Genomic DNA, 26,537 nt, shown 5'->3' with positions numbered 1-26,537 from the left:
TTACCTGAATGGTCAGATAAAAAAAATTTAAAATTCAAGAATATCATGTCTACTTATACTGTACATCAATATATAATTGAGAAAACTGAGCAGTTCATTGTATTATAATTTGAAAATGACAGATTTTGTAGATTTTTATACAAATTAAGGTTTTGAGATGTTCTGTTGTCACTGATTTATTTTTCATAAACTAGAGTATTTTCATGTGATTTGAAACGTTTTATAGTTTTTAGAATAGATAACAAATTAGGAGACAATATCAGTTCAATGCATTTGAGGAGTGAGTTCAGTGGGAAGGGGTTGGTGGGGAATGTATCTTCTGAAGATGTGAAATCCTTTGGCCTAGCTACTTTTTTTTTTTGAGGGGGTAAAAGTTTTTAATCATCGCTTTCTAATCATGCTGCTGAGTTTATCATATTGACATGTTGAGTGGCAATGTGTAAATATTCAGCATGTCTAGTCTACTTCAATGCATTAGATAGACTTTTAGGGTATCATCAAGAATATACTCTACATGAACCTCTTTTGGTTACTTGGTGTAACACCAATTCCATTTTTGTCTCGTCCACCAGAGGTGAAGGCGAGACTTAGGAATCCAAATGTCGTCTTTCCGTCACAAACCTAATGACACGTAACTCCGCAACCGTAAGTCACTTTTCAACCAAACTTGGATGGTAGATGGACTTAGGGGACCTGCATGTTATGCTGCAGTCAGAGGTCACATGGTAAGGTGAAAGGTCATTTTTAGGTCAACATTAAAGTTTAGGTGCAAGACTTTTATGACAAGTGTTATTTAATCCCAGTCATTTCACAATGAAGTGTAGATACAAGTCTGTTGCGTGCCCTCGCAAAGCACAATGTTTCTGGTTATTTTCATAAATGGGCGAGACACAAAATCGCTTTTGCCTTGTTTGTAATATGTGAATAAGCAAGAAATGCTTAACTCAAGTAGATGAGGGTACAATGCCTGAGAAAGGTTGGAAAAGAGACGACTCTATCCTAACGTCGCCCTCGCACATAATCTTTCACACGTAATCTGGTCCGTCCCTGTGGAGACGATAAAAGATGTGTTACCGTATGATCCTGTTTGACCGAATCTCGGGAGGCAAAGTTTGCTCTGTAAATTGAAGAAAATGGAATGAGGATTTGGACAATTCAGGATGGAGTCTAGATTCTCCACAATTCCTCTCCTGCAGCAGTATCATCTTGTGTATGTACATGTATGCCTTCAGCATGTTCAGGAGAAGATCGTATTGATGCAGAATTCCCACTTCTCTTATCCAGTAGTGACCATCTAACAATTTCAATAATGTTATACCTCTATCATATGTTTGACAAAATTTGTATTTTTGTTGGAAAGTATACATTGAGCATGTACTAATTAACTATAATTATAACTATTGATAAATTTGTAATGTATTTGTTCATATATAATACCACTTTGGCTCTTCAAAGTATACACAAGCATGATACTGTGTTGATTAATGAATTAATTCAAATTGATCATTGAGTGTGCATACGTGGATGGGAAAAAGTATTTGATGATGATGATTTAGAATTTATATATCACAATGTCTTTCTTGTGCTCTGAAGATATTGGATCAAACATTTATAACCATTATCGTGTAATTAGAAATAGTCAAACTATGAACCCAATTTGAAACTATGAAAAAATGTTCAGTAGTAACTATGCATGTCAATTTTGTGTGGCATTAATATATAAAATTATCAGCAGGAAGCACCTAAATCGTTCTTTGTAAATCATGATTTTGCCACTCGCTACCCAGGTGTAGATACACAGGTGTTGGAAAGAGCTGGTTCCTTTAAAGCTGTGAAATTGGCGATCTCAGCACAGTAATATTAGAGCACTTAGAACAGTATGGATGGTTATGGGCATTTAGTACTGAAGTAGGACCCCCATGATATGGACTTTGATTTATTACCTGAATCAGGTTTTCAAAATATTTATTGTGTGAATTTCCCAACAACCTTGTCAATAACCTGTTGAATGCCAATGAACTGTTTGGCTTGTTTGCATACCATGTATGAAAAAATATTGACATTTAATTAATGTGCGTGATTTTTTGTGGCATTATTCTTGAAAAAAAAAACAAAAAGAAGAAGAGTGTTTTTTGTTTATGAAGAAGATGTTAATGTGTTTTTTTAAGAATTGAATGAAATGGAAATTAATTTTGTTCAGTAAACCACATATTTATGACTCACATTCTCATAAAATGAATTGATAAGAATATAGTTAAACATGTCATGTCATAAAGATATAAATGCAAATAACATGAATAACATCGCAGCACATTAAAAAAATGTATATGACATCAAATGTATGCACCTTTCTTTGATTTGGAATACGTCAAAGGGCAAGGTTTTCTTAATGGTGGTTTACTGGAACACTGGGATGAATGAGTCTTTGTGGCACGGGATAGGGATGAACATTAAGTTTCAATTTGGACTCATGTTTCAGAAATCAAAGGACAATTTCATATGTAATATTTGTGATATTTTGGAATCATTACAAATTGATTAATATTAGAACCTAAGGGGTATTTCAGTTTATTTCTAGTTTCTCATATTATGATAATATCACACGGGATATATATCAATGATATTAATAATAATATGCAACAATGTTTTTAAGTGCTGCTTATTATTACCCCAGCTTTAGCAGGGCTGCAAGGTATTTTCAAGGTATTATTGTGATAGCCACTACATATGTCTCGATGTATAGGTCGAAAAGTATCAAAGAGGTAAAGAAATGATAAAGGATGTCAGAGGAAGTATGCCAAAAATAGCTTCTAAAAATATAGGTGTTCCCCATAATTCATAGCATTTTTTTAAGGACTGTTTGAGTGCTTGAGCATGAAAAAAATGCCTCTTTTTATCACCTCTTATTCAGTATTGATTTTCATGAGCCATCATTCTCACCATCTTGCCATACTATGCATCTCTATGTCTGGGACCAATGTGTCTTCAAATATAGACACTCCTACATTAATTGAGTCAAGCAAATATTGTCTCCTTTCCACTGACAGTCTTGCTGTACATATTTGCTCCAAGCTCAAGTTCAACCACTGGTCTTGAATAAAGATTATCAAAAGTTTTGTCTTTCTTCATTTTGAATTTCATTCTTTTTAAATATTGGTAATTTAATTTACATAGGATTGATTTGCTTGATCCATTGTCAACTACATTTTAATTTCATTTTCATAAAAAATCTTTGAGGCTTTGTATATGTGGACTGCTTTGTGTTGGTAGATAGCAGAGTAATACAGATCGTCAGGTTACCTGAATGGTCAGATAAAAATTAAAAAAATTGAGAATTCCATGTCGACTTATACTGTACAGCAATATATGATTGAGAAAACTGGGCAATTAATTGGATTATAATTTGAAAATGACAGATTTTGTAGATTTTTAGATACAAATTAAGTTTTTAGGATGTTCTGTCATCACTGATTTATCCTTTAGAGTATTTTCACGTGATTTGAAATGTTATATAGTTTTTAGAATAGATAACAAATTAAGAGACAATATCAGTACAATGAATTTGATGAGTGAGTTCAGTGAAAAATGGGATGGGGTTATGTATCTTCTGAAGATGTGAATTCCTTTAGCCTAGCTACTTTTTTTTTTGGGGGGGGGAAGTAAAAGTTTTCAAAATGAAATATAAAATATTCAGCACTTCTAGTCTAGAAATTCAATTTAGTAAAAAGATTTTTAGGGTATCATCAAGAATATACTCTACATGAACCTCTTGTTTACTTGCTGTAACACCAATTCTATTTTTTGTGATATTATGTGAACGAGCAAGAAATGCTTAACTCAAGTAAATGAGGGTACAATGCCTGAGAAAGGTTGGAAAAGAGGCGACTCTATCTTAACGGCGCCCTCGCACGTAATCTTTCACACGTAATCTGGTCCGTCCCTGTGGGGACGATAAAAGATGTGTTACCGTATGATCCTGTTTGACCGAATCTCGGGAGGCAAAGTTTGCTCTGTAAATTGAAGAAAATGGGATGAGGATTTGGACAATACAAGATGGAGTCTAACTTCTCAACAATTCCTCTCCTGCAGCAGTGTCCTCTTGTGTATGTACATGTATGCCTTCAGCATGTTCAGGAGAAGATGGTATTGATGGCAGAATTCCCACTTCTCTTATCCAGTAGTGGCCATCTAACAACTTCAATAATGTTATACCTCTGTCATAGGTTTGACAAAATTTGTATTTTTGTTGGAAAATATATATTGAGTATGTACTAATTAACCAACTATAGCTATTAATGAATTGGTAATGTATTTGTTCATAAATAACACCACTTTGAGTCTTCAAAGTATACACATGCATGATACTGTGTTGATTAATGAATTAATTCAAATTGATCATAAGTGTGCATACGTGGATGGGAAAAAGTATTTGATGATGCTGATTTAGAATTTATATATCACAATGTCTTTCTTGTGCTCTGAAGATATTGGATCAAACATTTATAACCATTATCGTGTAATTAGAAATAGTCAAACTATGAACCCAATTTGAAACTATGAAAAAATGTTCAGTAGTAACTATGCATGTCAATTTTGTGTGGCATTAATATATAAAATTATCAGCAGGAAGCACCTAAATAGTTCTTTGTAAATCATGATTTTGCCACTCGCTACCCAGGTGTAGATACACAGGTGTTGGAAAGAGCTGGTTCCTTTCAAGCTGTGAAATTGGCGATCTCAGCACAGTAATATTAGAGCACTTAAAACAGCATGGTTGGTTATGGGCATTTAGTACTGATGTAGGACCCCCATGAATTGGACTTTGATTTATTACCTGAATCAGGTTTTCAAAATATTTATTGTGTGAATTTCCCAACAACCTTGTCAATTACCTGTTGAATGCCAATGATACAATGTATGAGAAAATATTGACATTTAATGAATGTGTGTGATTTTGTGGCATTATTCTTGAATAACCCAACAATCCTCTATTGCCATTCAAAAAGAAGAGTGTTTTTTTGTTCATGAAGAAGATGTTGATATTCTTTTACAGAATTGAATTAAATGGAAATGAATTTTGTTCAGTAAACCACGTATATATGAAAATAATTTCATGACTCACATTCTCATCAATTGAATGGATAATAATATAGTTAAACATATCATATCATAAAGATATAAATTATGCAAATAACATCACAGCACATTAGCAAATATGAATAAACATGTTTGATTATGTTATATGACATCAAATGTACGCACCTTTCTTTGATTTAGAATACGTCAAATGGCAAGGCTTTCTTTATGGTGGTTTACTGGAACTCTATTCAACCATTTGCATGCAAAAATGATATTACCAACAAAAACACATTGGGTTGTGTGGTCTATTTGCTTGTTGTGCATGAATGAAGAGGGTGGAGTTTCAAAACTTTGATTAAATTGTAATAACTGGGCTAATTTTGTTCCTATTTATTGACACAAATACACATAATGGTTGAATTATATATGGTGATGTCTAAAACCTTTGTATATGATTATGTGAAATTGATCATAGTTATTAATTTTGAGATATGGTAATGAAAGGGAAGCAAATATCCATGCAAACAATTTAAGTGGGACTAATACATCTGTTGTTATAATTAATATGGCCTAATTTTGGATGCAGTACATCTTTTTTTGCAGTAACAAAAATATAAACACCAACTTTGAAATGATGATGAAAATGCCAAAGATTGTTCTTACATGCAAAAACCTCTGTGCCTTCAGTCAACAGCATGCATTCCTTTTTCCGTTTATTTCACAAAATGAAAAGGTCTTGGAAATTATGAGGAAGAAACCTGCAAATGGATTTTTAATTGTATCAATTCTTTCTTTTTTTCTGTGTTTCTCCAGGGTTCCGCTACCTCCAGGAGAGAAAGTCACGTACGATGGAAAGGACGTCATGTGCGACACCTGTAATGTTCCAGGATTGTCGAACGACAAACGGAATAGGGAAACCCAGAGCAAGGCCAACGGAATCATCCCGGAGAAAGCTAGAGAAACGTCATCTTACCCAGGAGCTATCAGTGAGTAGACTTGGTCCTTTTAACAAGTTCTTGGACCAGTTTGGTCCTCTTTGACTGCTGTGGATCAAGGTTTCATTGACTCATCTGGCAATGGAATGTGTGATTACTGTAGTGCTAGAATGACAAATTAACACAAACTTGTACTTGCACTCCTTGTGCATCGATTCTTTCAATGTTCATTTTGATCAAATTCAATTTTTAAGGTAAAGTGTGGAGATCAAACACCCTCAAAAATTCAGAAGTTTAGAATGAACAGAGACTCCATAACATACATGAAAGTATGACATGATGGCAAATAACCTAATGCTCTCAATGTCAAATCGGTCACCATCAGTATCGATCATAAGAATCCCTGTTAAATTACAAGAACTTTTTTATGCTAGAAAATACCCATTAATAACTCCTGCATGCATACCGCCCCGAAACATACCCTTCGGGATTCCAAATCACTGGCCCAGCAGACATCCACGGCGCCTACATCCAAGACATGCTGGGCTTAAAGTTCCTGTAAATTGCTTCCACATTACCAAAATACCTGCGACCTTGGAAAATCCCCGCAGAAGTTCTTGTAATTTTGCCACTACTATTTAGCGGGTATTTTATATCGGGGAAATAACGCTAGTTTGCTTTCACATTACCATACCAAACTACCTGGTATTTTTTGATCGGGGTAAATTCCCCAATCAGAGAATACCTGGAACTGACGAACTTCGAGGCGGTCTGAAACCACCTAATGTTCTACATCATCTCTTTCAGCATCAAATTCTTTCTGTAGAAATCATTTCATCGATTCTCTTACTTAAAAAAAAAAACTCTTTCTACTGGATTCCCATTTCATCTCCATGTTCTCATTATGGAAATCACATTGCTTTATATTTACTACAGATTAACTGGATGAAAAGTATTCCACCCCCATGTATGTTGCCTCCGAGGAATTATACACACTGACAGGGCAAATATTGTGTCAAGAAGAGAAAATATGATACTTAAATCTTTTATTCTTGACTTCAAGTTCATTTTGGCAAGACCTTATCAAGTTTTCTGATGGAATAGAGGCCAGTATTTAAGGCTGTTACTTCTGTAAGGCACTTATGTTGATAGATGGGTGTGCATAAACCCCTCTGTTTGTCCCTCTCCTTACACGGAGTCCGAGATAAGATAGGGGATATAACGCCATGACAGGTTGATTGACGAGTTTGCCTCGTTAATGTGTATTACATCCGTAGATAGTACACACGCATGTTCCTCTATCCACAAACCGCCATTACCAAGAAATTTAAAGAACGTGCTCGCCTGTGTTTGAAAACATAATTGTGAGAAATAAAGCAGGATTTGTTAAGGCCCCAAATCCTCTTCAGATCAAATGGTGGCAGTGCAAAAAATTAAACGACAGGAAAACCTGTTCACCCCTTTCCATTTTTTAAAAACATAATTATGTTATGCTTTTATAATCTGTGGAAGAATAAATAAAAAAATAAACCACAAAATGATACAGCAAACTATGTATATATATCATACTGAATTAAATTAGTATACTGAAATGTTATCCACTGTTTTTTCTCTCTCTCATAGGTTATATGATATTCATAATATCATTAAAATTATAACAGGAGTGTTTGCATACAAACAGTTAATGTGCCAGATAATTGGTGGTCGATACGAACAATGGTTTGTGACATTGGATCCATGGACTTTAGTCTCATCAAATAGTTCATGAAATGTCGGCCCTCGTACCTTTGATATTTTAAGAGTACACTCTTCATATTCACACTCATTATATTCCATATAATAATAATATAGGGTATTTATATTGCGCACATATCCACCTTGTTAGGTGCTCAAGGCACTCCTATATTACCCAGCTAGGCTAGGTGTTCATAGCACACACAGCTTTTTAAGGAATTACTTCCTACTGGTTCCCATTTACCTCACCTGGGTCGAGTGCAGCACATTGTGGATCAGTTTCTTGCTGAAGGAAATTACGCCAAAGCTGGGATTCGAACCCACGACCCTCTGTTTCAAAGTCTGAAGACTAATCCACTGGGCCACAATGCTCCATGTGAGTCTGGCTTAAACAAGTGATTATAATCAAGAAAGTTATGTTTTCAATTCAAACAGGCATTATTATTTGAACAAAACAGAAATACTTTCTCTGTAGACCAATTAAAGAAGAGATGCAGGATATGTTTATTGTCAAATCAAAACAGAGCTCGTATAACGTCATTCCAAGATATTGTTATTATGCTCAGCTCCTTCTCTGACGTCATGTCGATTAATTTTTAAGTTCTTGTTTATATGAATCAAAAGATCATCAGACATTTACATGGCTGGGAGGATTCTGTTTATGATTCAAAATCTTTAAAAAGCAAGCAAAGAAGATTTAGTTTCGTCAGATAATTAGTTCTCACAGACCACATATCGGTCAAGTTTTATGTCTGATATTATCTGTAAATAAGTAACATCAGGTTTGACATATTTGTAAACCCATCTATTATTAATAATTAGCCAGTCTGCAGGGGCTTAGTCACCGTAAGTGATCAGAGATGGGAAAAGCAACCCTTTCGATTCTGAATCCTTTTCAGGCGGGTACAGTCTCATGAAATGTGTTGCCATTATTTTTTGTTTGCAAATTTGCTCTTGGCTGAACATTTTTGAGGATGTTGTCAAGAAGAATCATAGAAAAGAATGGTTCATGAAATGCCTCCTATAGTTTGAGTTAATACAGTGAACTTTTCGCCTGAGAACAATGGGTGATGACCATTGCTGTTGTTGCTGTTAGGTCAATTTTTACACGATTATAACACCAAACGTAAAATGAAGGTATGGTCCAGTAAAGTCACTCACTAGTTGTTGAGATGTCAATAATGTGATCTGGATCGGTTTTACAAACACTGCATAAGTCTTGGAGCTAATGGAAGCTATCCCAATTTCAACACCAACACCGGACTTGAAATCACCCATTGGGTAAATTTCACATGAAGTATTTTGTCAGACAAATTCCATTATGAACCCCTACCAAACTACGACATTTCGCTTATAGACATCATGGCACTTCATGAATTAATAATTAATGATTTTTACTTTGAAATTTGAAAATTACCAACAAGATTTTAAAAGCAATAGTATTTCCCTATACAGCCAAAGTGAAATTTCCTCACTTCTCAGAAGATTATAGTGTATATTTGATCCTTTACCCATTATTTCTTGGTTAATAAAAGTATGATGATGATAAAACCGAGCACAAAGATTTTCGTCCTAGACTTCATGAAATTGTATTTTATCTCATCAACGTGGTCACATATACCTAATGATGAAAATGGCACTCAAATTGAAAGTAAGAAATTACTCAACCCCATCTCATTTCACTTATTGAGAATTTGATGTCAAAAGAAATGGCTTGTAAATTAAGGTTTGGATTGTAAATTAGCACTGAATGGAGTAGAGGATCGAGTGCAATGAATATGATATGCTTTGTAAATTTTACCACGATGGGAAATTCTCAAGAGTTGTCTTTTTGTATACAGGAACATTAGTTTTCTATGGGGATTTGCATATGAAATCAGATGTTAATATAGAGATATTGCAATATTTCAGATGTGTTCTATACAAATTCATATTATGAAAATAATGTATAATTATTTATATTTTTAAAGCACAAGTCCACCCCAATAAAAAGAGAAAAATCCAAGAAGTGTTACACTGAAAATTTCATCATCAGTTGTAAAGCTAGAAAGTTATGACATTTTTAATTTTTGCTTAATTTCACAAAATATTTATCTGCACATCAAGGTTGGTATGCAAATGAGGGAACTGATGCCATCACTCACTCATTATTCATTTTGTATTTTATTGTATGAAGTATGAATAAATTCTTATTTTCTCCTCATTGTCTGGTGAAACAAAATTTTATTTCTCCCCGAACGTGTGGAATTACCATTGTTTAACATTTTATGGTTCAGTCAAATTGGTCCTTACTGTAAATATTAAATTATTGTATAATTCAAACAATTAAAAAAATAGTGAGTGAGGGACGCCATCGACTCTCTCATTTGCATGTAACTAAATTGTGCATATAACTATGTTGTGAAAAATAAGCGAAACTTTAAAGTGTCATAACTTTCTCATTTTACTTCTGATTTTGATGAAATTTTCAGCATTGCTTTTCTGATTTTCCTTTATTGATTTAATTCAACATATCTCTGAGGTGGACTTGACCTTGAAAGGATTGTTAAACATAATTTGATACTGGAATAAGCAATAAAGAAGGGAAATTGAGGGGATGTGTAATGATATTCAGTGACTTTAACCAATATATTTCTGCCTTTTCTTATCTTCTTCCTCCATCTTGTAGGATGTGCCCAGTGCAACGATGACATCACACAAGGACAAGCCTTAGTTGCTCTGGATAAACACTGGCACGTCTGGTGTTTCAAGTGTCACAAATGCAAAAAGGTCTTAACAGGAGAGTACATGGGGAGGTGAGTGCACTTTTTACCCCTCTCCCTTAAATGATTATTATTTTTTCTCAATCTTTCTCTCATTTTACCAGCTACTCTGAAATTGGTAAAGGGCTGAGAGACACTGTTCCATTGCGATAAGTGCTGTGTCAAAGTGGGGTGTTATTAACATCATCATCAAACATTGTCATTATCATCATTGTCACCTTCATCATCAACATCATCATTATCACCATCATCATCACCAACACCACCATCATCGTCACCAACACCATCATCATCATCAGCATCATGAACATCATCATCATAATCATTATCATCATCATCATTATCATCATCATTATCATCATCATCATCATCATCATAATGCATCATTATCATTATCATCATTATCACCATCATCATCATCATGCATCATCATTATCATCATCATCATCATCATCATCATCACCACCATAATCATCACCATGCATTTGATTTCAAATTTTATGATACCGGGTCTTTATTTCTCCTTTGTTTGTTACAGGGATGGACAGCCGTATTGTGAACGAGATTTCCACCAGTTATTTGGAGTCAAGTGTTCAAGATGTGATAACTTCATCACAGGGAAGGTCCTTGAGGTGAGTCTGGTTTCAATTTAGAATTTTGAGAAAATAAATGAAAGTTTGATAACTAGAATGGTGAATGTTTTAACAAAAGACTGAAGTAAAGGAAAAATAGGAAAAGAAATGAAAATGAGTAAGGAGGAAAGTGAAAAAAGAGAAGTATGGATGAAAGAGTGAAAACAGAAATAAAGATAAAAAAATCTAATAAATACACATGAAGATATGTTTGAAGATTAACCGTACCAATGTGATAACGGAGGAGCTTAAGAATGAAATAATACTAAGAAAGATACGACTACTAGATTTTTAAGGAGATAACTTTCCAATAGGGAATTAATACATCCAATATATTTATTCCTAGATGACTATTTTTATCCTTTTGTGATTTTCATTATTGTTTTCATTATAACAGGCTGGAGATCATAAATACCATCCGACCTGTGCTAAGTGTGGAAGATGTGGAAACCACTTCAATGAAGGAGAAGATATGTTTGTACAAGGTAAGTAAACATAGCAACAACTGGGTATGCATTGAGTTGGAATAGGATTTGTTTTTTCCATCTCCCAATACATACTTTTACTCATCTTGTTGTACATGTACAGTACATTGTTGATTGTAATGTGGAATTTCTGTTTCTGTTTGTGGTAACTCCCGTAGGAACTTGGCACCCGTTATGAAATTTTGTAGGCTTTAGATGTTTTTACCATTTATTGTTTTCTTTCCTTGAAACAGGAACAGAAATCTGGCATCCAGATTGCACGAAAGGAAGGGTAAGTAAAAGTTTTTTTTTTCATGTGCAATAATGTGTCATGGTTTTTATCATGTGACATGTGATATTAATTTTTTAACTGAATTTCTATCTGTTGGTGATATTTTATAGATAACAATTAATCTTGTTGGTTATTGAATCCATGTTTCTTTTAAGATTATATTTTGTTAATAAATTGATATTTAATTTAAACAGTTTTCAACGAAAAAGTATTTCTGTGAAGAAAACAGTGAATAAATCTTTCAGATACAAATATTAATTTGACTATTATCTGATTACATTCAATGAGGGTTTAATGCTGCAATGAGTTAATTTAACCCTATATTTCTCCTATTTTTTTTTCTAAAAGGCATTAGGTTTCTTCCCCTCAAGAATTAAGGAGAACGCTATTTTATTTGATTATAATAGAGGAAAATCACAGGTGAGTTTTAGGAATTACTTTCAAATTAAAAGCAATCAAACAAGCAAAATTCATTATATGTAAACATTTTGCCATCTAGATCATGAAACTTAAAATGTTAAGCCTTTCCTTTTTACAAATTGAACAGATCTGATAAAATAAAAAGTAAATATTCTTTTTTCTATAAATAAAAATATTAATCAAAGAAGTGAAAGGGATTTTATTGATTATTTTTATTGTATTTTTGTAATTGGTCTATTTTATGAGTTGGGCTGTTAATTTTGTGCCAACCCTCTTTAGAATACAGCATTAGTTTTACATATTATATAAGGATAAATGAAATGATGGGAATGAATTGAAAATACAATTTTTTTCCATAAAAAGACATGTTAGCAAAAAACACAGTCATTAAAAAGGGAGGAGTATTCACAATTTAGTTAACCATCATGACATAAAATGAATAATACATTTTTTGTATGTTTACCTTTTATTACATTTTTTATTTTCATCCTATACATCCCCTTCACCTCTTCTTTCCTCTCTCCTCTTACCCCCTTTCACCTTTGAGCTCTCTCTCCCTCTATGTTAATCTTTTTCTCATCTTCATTTCTCACTCTCTTTCCTGGCTTTCACCTCTCTCTTTCATCTCTCTCTTCCTTTTCAAACTTGTTCAACTTCCATTTTGTTAATTCCTCTTCTGACCTACCTCCTCCAGTCCACCCCAGCCTCCCCTGTCCTAGCGAGGGGGCACTTCCACACCCCTACCCACCTGTCCTCTCCATCCCGTCGGTCCTCCAACAGCCTTAGTCCTCAGAGTCCAGACTACAGCTACACCTATCTATCGCCCTTCTCCCTCTCCAACACCATCTATCCCAAGCCAGTGGCGGTCAGTCCAGAGGCACCGGTCAGTCCACATTTCCACAGACCAGGTACGTACAAACATCCAATAACTTAGAGCTAGCTTTTTATTCTTTATCTGGACTATTCTTTGGTATGTGTAGGTTGTAAGACCAGGACTCCGTAACACAAAGTTAGCGATTAATCGCTAAATGAAATGGCCTATTAAGATCATCGTTACATGCAAGTGTTCCTCAGTAGACTGACGAGGAACCAATCAGAATTGGTCTTTCAAATTAGTGATTAATGGCTAACCTTTCTGTTATGGGCCCCAGATATCAGTAAACTATTATTGTTTTATTCAGGTACCCCTTCAGAAGATCATATTGTGCGTTCCCTGAAAATGACCCCAACAAATATATTTCTTTTGTTTAATCAGGTGAACCTTACCGTATTTGCAAAATTAGTTTCTTCTTAGCTTTCATCAATAAGAGAGAAGAAATACTTGTTGTATGAATAAGAGTAAATATAACTCTCATTTTTATTTAATCATGGTGTTAAGATTAAGCATTTATGAATGCATGAATATACTGCTATGTATTCTGTCACCAGATATGAATGAGAGTCGATTCACAGTTAGATAATGCACACTTTTTTCATTATAACTGTTCGCATGATGCACAAATACTTATGAGACATATTCTTTTCCAGGAAAGAATATATGTACTCTTCTTCTTTGTTGTTTTGCATCTCAGTATTGCTATTAAGCAATATGGATGATAGCAAAAAAACAAACAAAAATAAAACAAAACAGTGGCAGGATGATAGATAATTACCCAAAACGTCAAAATTATTTATTACATGTATATGCAAGAGATTATTATGTGAAACGAAAGTACCTTCTCTTTGTGCCCCTCTTTGAAATGTGTGGTTTAAGGTATCATTTGTAAACATTCTGGATTGTAATGTGTATATAATCCTTTGCCAGGACCCCATCTCCCATAAAATATGTAGAGCAAAGCCCCCTCCCCCAACTTATACAGGTCTATATGTATATATTTAGTTTATTTTCCCCACATGTAAGAACTGTAAAAGCAGAAGTTATTCAAAATGATTCAAATATTACTATTTCTACAAATCCTCTCTTCATGTCATTGGTCCTGGTATTGAGTTCTTTGTCTGATTTTTGTCAGCAAGATCAAAGTACGTTTGTGCTGCTACACTTTTTGAGTTTTGACACAAGGTGGTGCTGTTCAGGAAATGATAGCAGTGCCATATAATTCAGAATTACACTTGGAGAGTTTAGTATGAGTTATAGGATGGAATTGATTGGCTGTATTGAGTTAGAGAGGATTGAAAACTTTTGGTAAACTGTTCAACCTAAAAACAAAATATGAAAAAAATAAAAAACTTGGTGTAATTAAAGAATTGAAGTATGTAAGGTATTATCAAAGATAGAATCTTGTAACGAATATAACCATACATCTGATAGAACAATTTTATAAATAGAAAATATTTATCCCTCTTTCATTTCTTCTCTCCGTATCCAGATACTAGTGTATCTGTTTTGGGGGTTCTTTTTTGTTCAAAATGAAAAGGATTTTGAGTCTAAAAGAATATTAAATTGACGACCCTATCGATGTTATCTCAAATGATCTTAAGGGTCTTATTCTATAAAAGAAACTTCAGTGATGTTTGTTTTTACATCACATATGATCAACGGAAAAATCTCGACAATGAAATTTGTATTTTTTCCAAGATTTCAAATGATTTGATGTGTATTTACCTACTATCAATGTCACAGCGTGCATCGTAACCTTGGTTATATCCTTGTAAATTACATTTCTCCTCTTTTTTTTGCTGTCTATTTTTCCTTTTCTTTTTTATGTCTATTGTTGTGGCACCCGCTCTGTTCTTATGGCATCTCCACAGAATATGTAAACAATGGTAATACAAAATACTTTTGTTTACTTATTGTGCTTGTGTATGTCACAATGTTTGCATGGCTGATGGATGTATGCATGTATGCTAGAATGCATGGTGCTGAATCATCTTTTTTTGCTCTTTAAAAAAAAGAAAATTGATTTTATTATCTTCCCAGTACAATTCCTGCTGCACTGGATTTGTCAGAAATATAACGATGAAAATTATTCCTGGTGCATGGAAAATATCTTTCCTTTGTAATTTTGAGAATTCAATACTTCTGTATATTTTCTTATTTCTGACTCTATCATTTTTTTTTGTGGGGGGGTAGAAAAAAACAAATTTATATCAGTTTGCACTCTGTGTTAGTCAAACCTGTTTAGTATTTATATTCTAACATGATTATATTCATTTTGAATTTACCACCTTTTTTTCATATCAGAATCAATATTCTGCTGAGAATGACAGTCATTACACTTACATTTTTATATAGATTTGAAACTAATCTGGATCGGCCATGTATAGTGCCAAGCCAAACTGTGGATATAGAGTGGAACCCTAAGTAATTGATTTTGAAATCATTTGAGATTTCAAATAAATCTCAATAGGCAGTTTCAAACCACTTTGATCACAAGAATTCCTGTTAGATTACAAGAATTTTTTCGGGCTCAAAAATACCTGATAGTTATTCCCGCATTCATACCTCTCCGAAACATACCCTTCGTCGAAAGTTCTTGAAGTTATGAGCATGCGCAGTATGGTCTGATAAGCAGGTAAGGCGCAAGATTCAAAATCACTAGCTCAGCAGCCAACCACGGCGCCCACGCCCAATTACACATTGGGCTAAAAAAAGTTCCCATAATTTACTTTCACACGGCCAAAATACCTTCGACCTTGGAAACATCCCTGCGAAAGTTTTCGTAATTTTAACAAGTCCCACCATTTATGATAACAGGTATTTTCTTTTGGGGATATTATGTGTCATTTAATTTCCCACTGCCAAAATTACTTATTTTCTGATCGGGTTAGATCAGGGCAAATTTCCCGATCAGAAAATTCCTGGAGCTGATGAACTTCGAGGTGGACTGAAGCCACCTAATTCTACAAAGCTAGATCTATAATTCTGTTGGGCACTAACCACAGCCTGTCTCAATTGATTTTATATCCCTTTCATTTATTTTGAAAATAACAGGTTTTTCCCCACATTTCTTTTATAGTATTGCTTGTTACTTTCCACTTCATTGAATCAATTTGCATATTAAAACTTAATAATAAGCTGAATTGTATGCACTGTAGATACAATCTAATCTCCATTTTTTGTAATATTGTTTAATCATTTCCAAGTTTTCTATCATTAATTTTTACCAAATATCCCAGGGAAAGTAAAACACTGGGGGAAACAATCAGAAACAAAGAGATGAAGGAATATAACTCTAAATTTTAGTGTATAGAAATGCATGAAATTTAGTGCACTTGTGTCACTATTGATTTGATATTTCTTTTACTAATCCAGCCATAATCCTCACCAATATATATGTATGTGAGTATGCATGCTGTTTAATGATATAGGTGCAGGAAAGCAGTTTCAGTTTCAGTTCATTTATAATATTGCACTGAACTTATTCCAAATTCACTCGTCTTACTTAAAAATATATCATTGATCTGTTATTCATAATGATGATTGAAGAAGTGATTAGTATTTTGGAGACATGATTATATATGTTTTTTTTTAATTTTGTAAAACTATATCAATTGAGAAATTGAAAAATTGTCAAAGGCTTTCAAGTATAATAAATTTGCTTTCCACAGCGAGAACAATGCCCATAGGGTTTTGATTGATTTGTCACTTCTTAGGGGGGGGGGAGGTATATGGTTTAAAACCAATTTCTTTTCAAGCTGTGGTGAAGCTAACCTTCATATTCTAAATCTGTTGTTTCTGTTAGGGGAAAATAAAGCTGGTATGTAATGCAAAAGATCACTTTGATTGACTACATGTAGGACATTTCTTTGTAGCATGAAAAAATAAATTTTGAGATGGAATGCCTGATTTGTGTTGTTTTTTTTAAAAAGCATTTTTAGTTTTGCACCTTACTTTGCAACCTCAAACTATTAGGATCACTATTCAGTTCAGTTGTTGACTCTTAGTTGTATACCGCCCTCTACAGGTGAAGAATTTTCGTACATGTCGCCTCCGCGATATGATCTTCCCCCTCCACGTCCGGGTAAGGACATGCCTCTTTTAGCTATGTGTTTCTTGTGCATCGTCGATCAGAAAAAAAATCAGCAGTTTGTTGCAAGTGCCTGCATAATCACCAGAAATTCTTCTGAAGAAGATAAATAATTACACTAATCACAGAGTCATTATAGTTTTGTTTTTGTATTTTGCACTAATATAGGTACTGTAGAAGACTTTTTGAACTAATTCAGCTTTGTTAGTTACTCTCTTATTTTTGTCAGAATCATTCCCTTTTTCTGAAATTATGATTTATTTTCTCCAATAGAAGATCATCTGTATGTAAAAAAAATGGAGGTGGTGGATGGGTGGAAAAGGGACTTTATAGTTATCTAGATTTATATATTTTTTTAAATGGGCATTTTTCGGAGATGTAAAATTGCAGGAAGAAAATGTATTCTTCTATAAAGTTTTGAGTCCCACATGAGCAAATTGAAGTTAGACTTAGAGGCAACATCCATTTAAATAACAATTTTCCATGATACTTAAGAAAATTAAACCTTTTCCTTTGCCTATGGATAACAAAATATATTTTCATCAAGTAACACTGATCATGAATACCTGTGATTGGTCATAATGTCAAACATGATGTTAATGCACCTGCTTTGTGAGATACATTAGAATTTGATCAAGTACTGCTGTTATTGTCTTAAACACAGTCCTTTTATTTACTCAACATCTATTAATAAATTTATGTTTTCTCACCCATACACATCACCAAATGTTTTTATTTACTTTTCATCTGAACACTAAAAAGGCACCACCAGTCTGTAATACACATAAATCCCATAGAGGTAGAATATCCAATCCAATTCAGTCCAGTAGCCTTTTGGTAGAGTATGCTGTTGGATACCTGAGCAAAAGTAAGTCCCGTCATCAGCAGCAATCTTGCTTTCGGAGGGAATCCCCATGAGCTTCTTCTCCTTCTATATCAGCGTAGACACACGGGGGGGGGGGGGGGGGGTTGCAAGAATGCCACAGTGAATGATGCTGAACAGAATTATGGAAAGGTGCCTTTTCAGATTTCAACAAATGTTGAGATTAAGTTCAGCCCTTGGTTTGAATAGCCTTCATTTGAACAAGAACACATTGAACAATTATTCATAAGGCTATAGGATTACACCGAATTCTTTGAGTGTTTATAAGTCAGCTTAAGAATAATTAAGACGTTCAGAACATGATGATTGATATCAGCCATGAGACATTTTCGTTTGAGTTATCTACAATCTTAATATTCCTGCCAAGCTACGCTTTTTCACGGAAGGATGCATCACGTAATGCATTGCATGTAATATCACTTTTTGCTGTATTTTTTTTTATGTTGAATTATTTTCTTGAGTTGGAAATCATGCGTTTTAAAATGCATGTGATAGTTCCCCTCATTGCACCAATATAGATATAAACATTGTATGTATGCTTTCCAAGCATGTGTTATTAATTTTACAGGCTAACATTTTTTTTACTCATTCTAGATGTTCCATAGATGTGCAATCTGCAATTCACTTAAGTTCTGTTTGTCTTCCAGAACAATTAACCATGATATTTTAATTTTTTGCAACAAATTTGATATTTGTGTTCAGATTCTTATTTCAATAAATGCATCTTCATGAATATGTTCAGTATTATTTTATATCAACTGTTTTATCAGTATTGTATCATTGTAATAATGAAATCTACTGTCGTAGAAATGTAATTATGATTTGGATAATAACAATAATCATCAACTTCTGAATTTATTTTCACATGAGGAATAAACTTTAAAAAAGCCAACCACCTTGTGATATTTGAGCAATTATAACATGTTTTTGCTCTTATCATATTTTAACTAATTATGGAAATTTACTTCCTCACCTTTATTATACGTATTGATCTGTTTCTGATGAACAAGATAATGAAGATATTCTTTATATATATCGGGTCCAAAGCATGCATCATCATTTTGAGTTCTATTTTTTATTTATTTCTTTTTGTAACACATTAAAACATAGCTTAATAATGTATTATTTACTGTTATCTAAAATGATTTATATATTTGTAGCAACAATATCTGAACCCACTAATATGCATGAAAGTGGTGTTTTACATCTTATGAAATAAATGCATATAATTTCCCCTGAAAATGTCAATTTTAACAATCTTAAATGAATGTGTTACTTGCTTCCTTAAAGTTTTGCAAATATCTTTAATGGATATATTTTTCTCCGAGATAATTATTTGAAGCAATTGCAAGGGTAATATTTACAGTGACATAGATATATGTCTGTCCTTGTGACAGATCATACTGTATTAATATTTACTTCATGGGTTGCTAATATTTCAGTTTTCTATCAGTTGTAATGAATATAGGGGAAGGCGGGGTAAGTTGTGACAGTTTTTGTCTCACCTGCGAAGCAAAGTGAGACTATAGGCGCCGCTTTTCCGATGGCGGCGGCGTCAACATCAAATCTTAACCTGAGGTTAAGTTTTTGAAATGACGTCATAACTTAAAAAGTATATGGACCTAGTTAATAAAACTTGGCCATAAGGTTAATCAAGTATTACTGAACGTCCTATTAGAGTTTCATGTCACATGACCAAGGTCAAAGGTCATTTAGGGTCAATGAACTTAGACCATGTTGGAGGAATCAACATCGAAATCTTAACCTGAGGTTAAGTTTTTGAAATGTCATCATAACTTAGAAAATATATGGACCTAGTTCATGAAACTTGGACATAAGGTTAATCAAGTATCACTGAACATCCTGCATGAGTTTCACGTCACATGACCAAGGTCAAAGGTCATTTAGGGTCAATGAACTTTGGCCGAATTGGGAATATCTGTTGAATTCCCATCATAACTTTAAAAGTTTATGGATCTGATTCATGAAACTTGAACATAATAGTAATCAAGCATCACTGAAAATTTTGTGCAAGTTTTAGGTCTCATGATTAAGGTCAAAGGTCATTTAGGGTCAATGAACTTTGGCCGAATCGGGGGTATCTGTTGAATTACCATCATAACTTTGAAAGTTTATTGGTCTAGTTCATTAAACTTGGACATTAGAGTAATCAAGTATCACTGAACATCCTGTTTGAGTTTCAGGTCACATGACCAAGGTCAAAGGTCAATGAACTTTGGCCGAATTGGGTGTATCTGTTGAATTACCATCATAACTTTGAAAGTTTATGGATCTGATTCATGAAACTTGTACATAAGAGTAATCAAGTATCACTGAACATCCTGTTTGAGTTTCAGGTCACATGATCAAGGTCAAAGGTCATGTAAGGTCAATGAACTTTGGCCATGTTGGGGTTTTTTGTTGAATAACCATCATATCTCTGTAAGTTTATTGGTCTAGTTCATAAAAAGTGGACATAAGAGTAACCGTGTATCACTGAACATCTTGTGCGAGTTAGAGTAGTATTCAAAGTCAGCACTGCTGCTATATTGAACCGCGTGATGCAGGTGAGACGGCCAGAGGCATTCCACTTGTTGCTTTTTGCATGTTAGAATTGATATGATTAATAATCTTGTCGAAATAAGTACCTTGCCTTGAAATTTAATTCTGAAATATTTTCCACCTATATATAATTTTCTATCCCCACACTGAAAGTCATCGTGACCTTTGAAAAAAACGATGTCAAATGGCTCAACTTGCCCCATATATGGGGTAAGTTTGAGCGACCTTCTGAGGTAAGTTGAGCCACAAAAACTATGTACAAAATGTATGAGGGGAGAACCAGCATGTCAATTTTTTGTTTCAAGACTTTTCACTTGCTAATTCTCTATAAATACTAACATCCTTTAAAAGGAAAAGAGCAGTCATGTAAATTTGCTCCTTTCAGCCAGCATTTCAATCGATTTTTATGGTTTGTTTGTTTTTTAAGATACATTACCATAGGAATTACCATGGCTCAACTTGCCCCATGCTGTTTGGCTCAACTTACCCCAGTCCTAACTTAGTGCGATAATTTTGTATCCACACATTTATTATGCATCCATCATATAAAAGACTATGACAAGAATGAAGATCCATACCTGGACTAATAATGTTGTTATCATGTCTTTATTATATTTAAAGACGTGTGTGTTTATAAATCACTTATCTATTTCACACTCTTTTTTACTTTTTTGGCTGAAATTCATGTTTTTCCCTCTAAAAAACTACTTTTTGTTTCAAAGTTGAAAACAATGTGGTGGGGTTAGGGGTTATGCTATGGGTCATCAGTGCATGACACCACCACAATGTCTGACTCATTCATTATTGGCCTGGGGCTGGTGGCTCAACTTGCCCCTATGCTCAACTTACCCCGCCTTCCCCTACATGTATACTCGTCTGTGTGAATTGATGAATTAAGATAAATCTGTAATGATGATGGAGAAGAAGAAGGAGATGAATACACAAACAATACAATTCATTAAATGAATAATGATGACAATGCTGATGATGGTGAAGAAGACAAATGAATGCACAAATGATTGATTTAAATGAAAACCGATGACGATGATGATGATGATGACAAGGATGATGATGATGGTGATAATGATGATGGTGTGATGATGATGATGATGGTGGTGATGATGATGATATGTATGCAATGTAACTGTTCTACATTATAAACTTGTATAACAAAAATGTATTATTTATTACCTTTAGGCCTACTTATGCTGGTATTTTAAATACATGCTAATTGAACAGTTCATCTCCCTCTCTTCACTTACCAATCAGGTGGCTACAGGAGAAGACCACGCCCCCACAGTGCTTTTGATGCCCTCAGACCAAAGGTCAAACCAGTGAAGGATGAAGCCTTATCAGCTGAAATGGTCAGACAATCCAAGTTCCCGTCTGCCAAGAAACCCAGTCCAAGCCAACCAGCGAAGGTTAGTTATACCAGTAGTTTGATACATGTATATTGTAGGTTGTTTTATTCAAAAGATGATTGAATAAACAAATTTTGTTTTCTCGGAGGGGGGAGGCAGAAGTTGCGGGTGTATCCCGTAGAAACGAGTGATGACAATTTTGTCTTCTTTGCTTTGTTAGGTTTATTTGAAAATTCACACCCCCTTAAAAAATATTCAGATGCGCACCTGAACCTATCCAATTCAAATGCAAGAATGGACAGGAGACAAATATTGACCAATATGAAATGGAATCCATTGTGTAGAAACAGTGGATAGATATTTGATGGCAGCAATATTCTAATCAAATGAACTAATCAAAATAAAACAATTACAATGGTTTATCTTTATTTTTTACTGCAGATTGAGAGTGAGATATGGCCTGGACCACCAGCATTTGCTAAGTATCAGTTTCACTCCAGGAGTAAGTCAATGGGTGATCTACATAACAGTGATGAGGAGGAAGAAAAGCAGATTGATGCTGAGGTGAGGACAGTAAATAATGATGAAATTATCATTTTTATGTACATTTTACTACCATTATCATGATTATTTATTTCAACGAATCATTCAGACACAATGCAAGTCATAAATAACATGGAGTGGACGATTATTTTTTGCCGTATATGTAGTGCCTTAGAAATACAAGTATTGTTGTCAAGTATCTCCAAGTACTTAATATACAACAGTACATTGAAGTGTTTCATGAGGCATGTTATGTCCTCTTTTACAATAAAATACAATTATTTCTGGAGCTCATAATGGTTGTCATTGATTTTTCTCTAGTCAAACACTTTATGATCCTGCCCCAAGCTTTCTTGCTCAATTTCATGAAGTAATTGATTATTCTTAAATTGTGTTTTTCTTCAAATATTTTACCTCCCCCCTCGATTACAGGTTTCAAAGGTAGATTCAGCGTTGGGTAAGGAGATCTTAAAAGCCGAATTAAAACAGAGAAAAATCAGTAATCTTGACCCTCGGAGTGCCTCCAGAACACCTTCAGCTAACAAAGAACTTCCCATCAGTCCAAGGCATGAATCTTCTATGGATGCAGGTAAAAATATTGTTGTGAATTCCAGTTAAATCTTTTTACATGTATATCTTTCACTCCCTATAATATAATTTCATGCTAATAACCATGGTAACAGAGCTTAGCAACCAATCATCATCAAGGTGACCACGGTAATCACCATCGTGGCAAAGATTCCATAGTTGCAAATCATAATGACACACACTGAATGAATTCGGCCATTTTTGCCCATTTATATGAAACTGCCGTTGTTTGATACGATTTAATACTCATCAAAGATTGACAAGTCATGAACAAGAGAAAGTGGTTTATGGATTTCATCCAAGCAGACTTAGCTAGTGTAGGTAGAAAATTTTAGCTGTCCTTACACATTATCACATTAAAATTTTCCATGAATGGAATCGAAATGAATATTGAAATTATCAAATAACTTTACCAATAGTGTAGAATTAGACTGTAGGAATCATGCCTGAAATGAAAAATAAAAGTTAATAAATAACCAGGGGGGTGTTTCACAAAGATTTAAGTATGACTTAGAGTCGGACTTAAATGCCGGGTTGCGTACGATGTGAAAGGCTTGACCGCATTGGTCAGATCGTCTCAAGAGGACGCGTACTAATGCGTATCTATCAATAAGATCACGCGTTGCATATCTTGTACGCGTCGGCATTTAAGTGCGACTTAAGTCATACTTAAATCTTTGTGAAACACCCCCCCAGCCATCACTTGCTCAGTAGATTGCTAATCAAATTCAGCCTGTTACTATCAACAATTAATCAACTGTAATTGTGTTTCATGAAGAAATTAATTGTATCTTCTTAGATTATGCATCACAACAATGTTGCAGCATATTTTACGTATGTCTGAACACTTACCGATACAAAAATGGGAAAAAATAATGTGTTCAGATCTAAAGAAGATGGCAGTATCTGCTTATCACACCCAAATTTAGAGAATTGTTTGCTGAACAAACATTATGTAAGATACACTATGCTCCTGACATTGGTGCAACAGTCATATTTCACTATTAGAAATACCAGAGGTAGAGGTTGAAAGCCATTAAAGCTATACAAAATATACCTGTAGCACATCTTTAAAGCAGAGATTTAAATCAAGGATTATATTTTCTATGCCTTCTTGTGAATGCAGTGTTTTTTTTAAAAAAGCAAACGTAGTGAGGAGTTAGATTAATTATGATTTATATGACTTGATGTTTGGATGTGAATTGTCATTCCATTCACAGTGGCTTTGAGACATCGAAAATGGAGAGGTAAGAGGGTTAGATGCCACTTTTTGACTCTTCAACCCCCCTGTATTCAAATGGTTGCACCCTGTATTCCATTGCTTATCATGGCACTGGCAGGTTATACCATTCGTGTGTAGGTGAAATGCATTCATCATATAGGAGCTTTATCTGTGCTGGTGAAACCATTCCCCTCTCTGAACTTTTCACCATGTGGGTCTTTGAAACATCAGACTTCAAGAAATCCTTGAGCTCTCTTTATTAGCTTTTCCTACCAGGAAAATATTGCAATGGAGAACAAATTTCTTTTTTTTTCTTTTGACACCAAAGTTGCCCCCATCATAGTAGATCTAGACTCAAAACAAATTCCACTCAAATCACAAACAAACCTCATACAAACACTATGTTTCAAGTTTTACATTCACTATGTACCCCAATGCCAAACTTTACACATAAACAATGGCACATCTTAATTGACACTTACTTGGTGAAGGGGAAAATATGCCCTTTTTTTCTTCACTTTGACCTTGTGCAAATCCAATAGGTCAGCATGATGAAACATGGGGTTGAAGGGTCAAAGGTCATAGATATCACATGACAAGATTGAATGAAGAATGATTCTGCAATTCACTTGCATGATTTTTGTTTTTCTTTCTCTTATTGCTCTCAATATTTGCATAGAGGTACATTCCAAAAGAACATGGGTTTAAGATCAATCTTAAAATATCAGTGTTAAAAGCTTTGCAGGTTCTGCAAATGCAATATTACAATTTATTTTGAGAAAAAACAACAATACCAAAGAGTTAATGTTATTTGCTATATTTCAAGATTTAAAATGCCCCAAATTAAAAATGTTTTAAAGGATTGTACCACAGTGCAATTTGTTTGTGTAAGAGTTTAAAGGGCATCAGCTTTGGGTGAAAGGTGATCGGTTGATGCCCTTAGAATTCTGGACACACAAGTTTTTTCTTTGTTTATTTATTAATTTCTCTGACCCCAAACAGTCCTATGGATGTATGCATGACTTACTCTCAGATTTGCAGATTTCTTATCATTAATGAAAAGAGAGAATTTTTTACTATAATAGACATTTTTTATTCCAGTTGTCCGTCAAAATGGATAGCCACATGGGATGTGGATAGGGGAGGGAAAGAATGGATGTTTAACTATGATTTTAGGGATTTTGCTTTTGATACTTAACTCACAGCAAGTGTCATGGTGTTTGATTTCTCACCAATATTTATACCTTGGTCACATTTGTTCTACGGCGGCCGTACGGCGAGTTGAAATCAGCCGTTTTAACGTTTGTTTCTACCAGCTACACATAGGTGATTTTAGTAAAAATGAATAAAACGGCTGTTTTCGTCTCACCGTACGGCCGCCGTAGACCAAATGTGACCATGGTATTAATCATCTTTGAGGATGCACAAACACTCATGCAATATACTGCAACCTTTGTGGTGTGTTTATGAATAGTAATCAGAGCCTAGCTCAACATCACATTTAGTAACTACTTTTTGAAAAAAAAAATCCAGTTTGTCATTTTGTGCAATTTTGCACACTCTTTTTTTTACGCAGGAAATGACCAATTCAGGCAAGCCTGATTCATAATTTGTATGACTAATGATGTGCATGATTTAAAGTATGTTTTCTTTTTAAGCATCACAATTGTTGTACTAACCAAGTAAAAAGGTATACTGAATTTACAGCTACAAAAAGAGAATATGGTGTGAACTGTTCCAATAAAATTATCTCTGATCCTTAAAATGGTTACCAGTATATGTAAACTGGTGTTACAAAGCACTTCTCCTCCCCCCCATATTTGCCCTGGAGAACTGATTATGCAGGGGCCTTGGAACGGTTTTCAAAGTGGGGGGCTGAGCCAAAAGTGGGGGGGGGGCTGACCATGCAAAAAATCACAATCATATGGTCAATTTTTTGTTTTTGTACACGGTTTTGGAAAAAAAGGGGGGGTCTGAAGCCCCCCAGCCCCCATTTTCTGCACTAACATGTTTTCAGCTGGAAGCAGGTAGTTCCTCCCAGAAGCTTACAGGTTCAGTGACATTGGTATTCATTGGGTTAAAACTGATACAGA

General features: G+C 34.3%; 1 protein-coding gene across 9 annotated transcripts in view; it reads left to right on the top strand.

Moving 5' to 3' along the window:
- LOC121425736 (actin-binding LIM protein 2-like) overlaps window positions 1-26,537 on the top strand; it is a 52,319-nt gene that overhangs the window by 11,841 nt on the left and 13,941 nt on the right. For 5 of the 9 annotated variants that reach the window (XM_041621912.1, XM_041621914.1, XM_041621910.1 and 2 more), the window contains 13 exons: window positions 5,893-6,065; window positions 10,417-10,543; window positions 11,049-11,142; window positions 11,540-11,627; window positions 11,861-11,898; window positions 12,247-12,318; window positions 13,013-13,226; window positions 15,067-15,081; window positions 17,223-17,279; window positions 22,000-22,151; window positions 22,533-22,655; window positions 23,067-23,223; window positions 24,443-24,469. In XM_041621912.1, the coding sequence (XP_041477846.1) occupies window positions 5,893-6,065; window positions 10,417-10,543; window positions 11,049-11,142; window positions 11,540-11,627; window positions 11,861-11,898; window positions 12,247-12,318; window positions 13,013-13,226; window positions 15,067-15,081; window positions 17,223-17,279; window positions 22,000-22,151; window positions 22,533-22,655; window positions 23,067-23,223; window positions 24,443-24,469 (1,337 nt within the window). The remainder of the gene's footprint in view (window positions 1-5,892; window positions 6,066-10,416; window positions 10,544-11,048; window positions 11,143-11,539; window positions 11,628-11,860; window positions 11,899-12,246; window positions 12,319-13,012; window positions 13,227-15,066; window positions 15,082-17,222; window positions 17,280-21,999; window positions 22,152-22,532; window positions 22,656-23,066; window positions 23,224-24,442; window positions 24,470-26,537) is intronic. The other 4 variants (XM_041621911.1, XM_041621915.1, XM_041621913.1 and 1 more) reach the window with 4 other exon arrangements.

The sequence above is a fragment of the Lytechinus variegatus genome, chromosome 12 (assembly GCF_018143015.1).
Source record: "Lytechinus variegatus isolate NC3 chromosome 12, Lvar_3.0, whole genome shotgun sequence".
NCBI classification, from domain to species: Eukaryota; Metazoa; Echinodermata; class Echinoidea; order Temnopleuroida; family Toxopneustidae; genus Lytechinus; species Lytechinus variegatus.
Note: the sequence above shows the minus strand (reverse complement) of the source record. Positions and strands in the feature narration are given on the sequence as shown.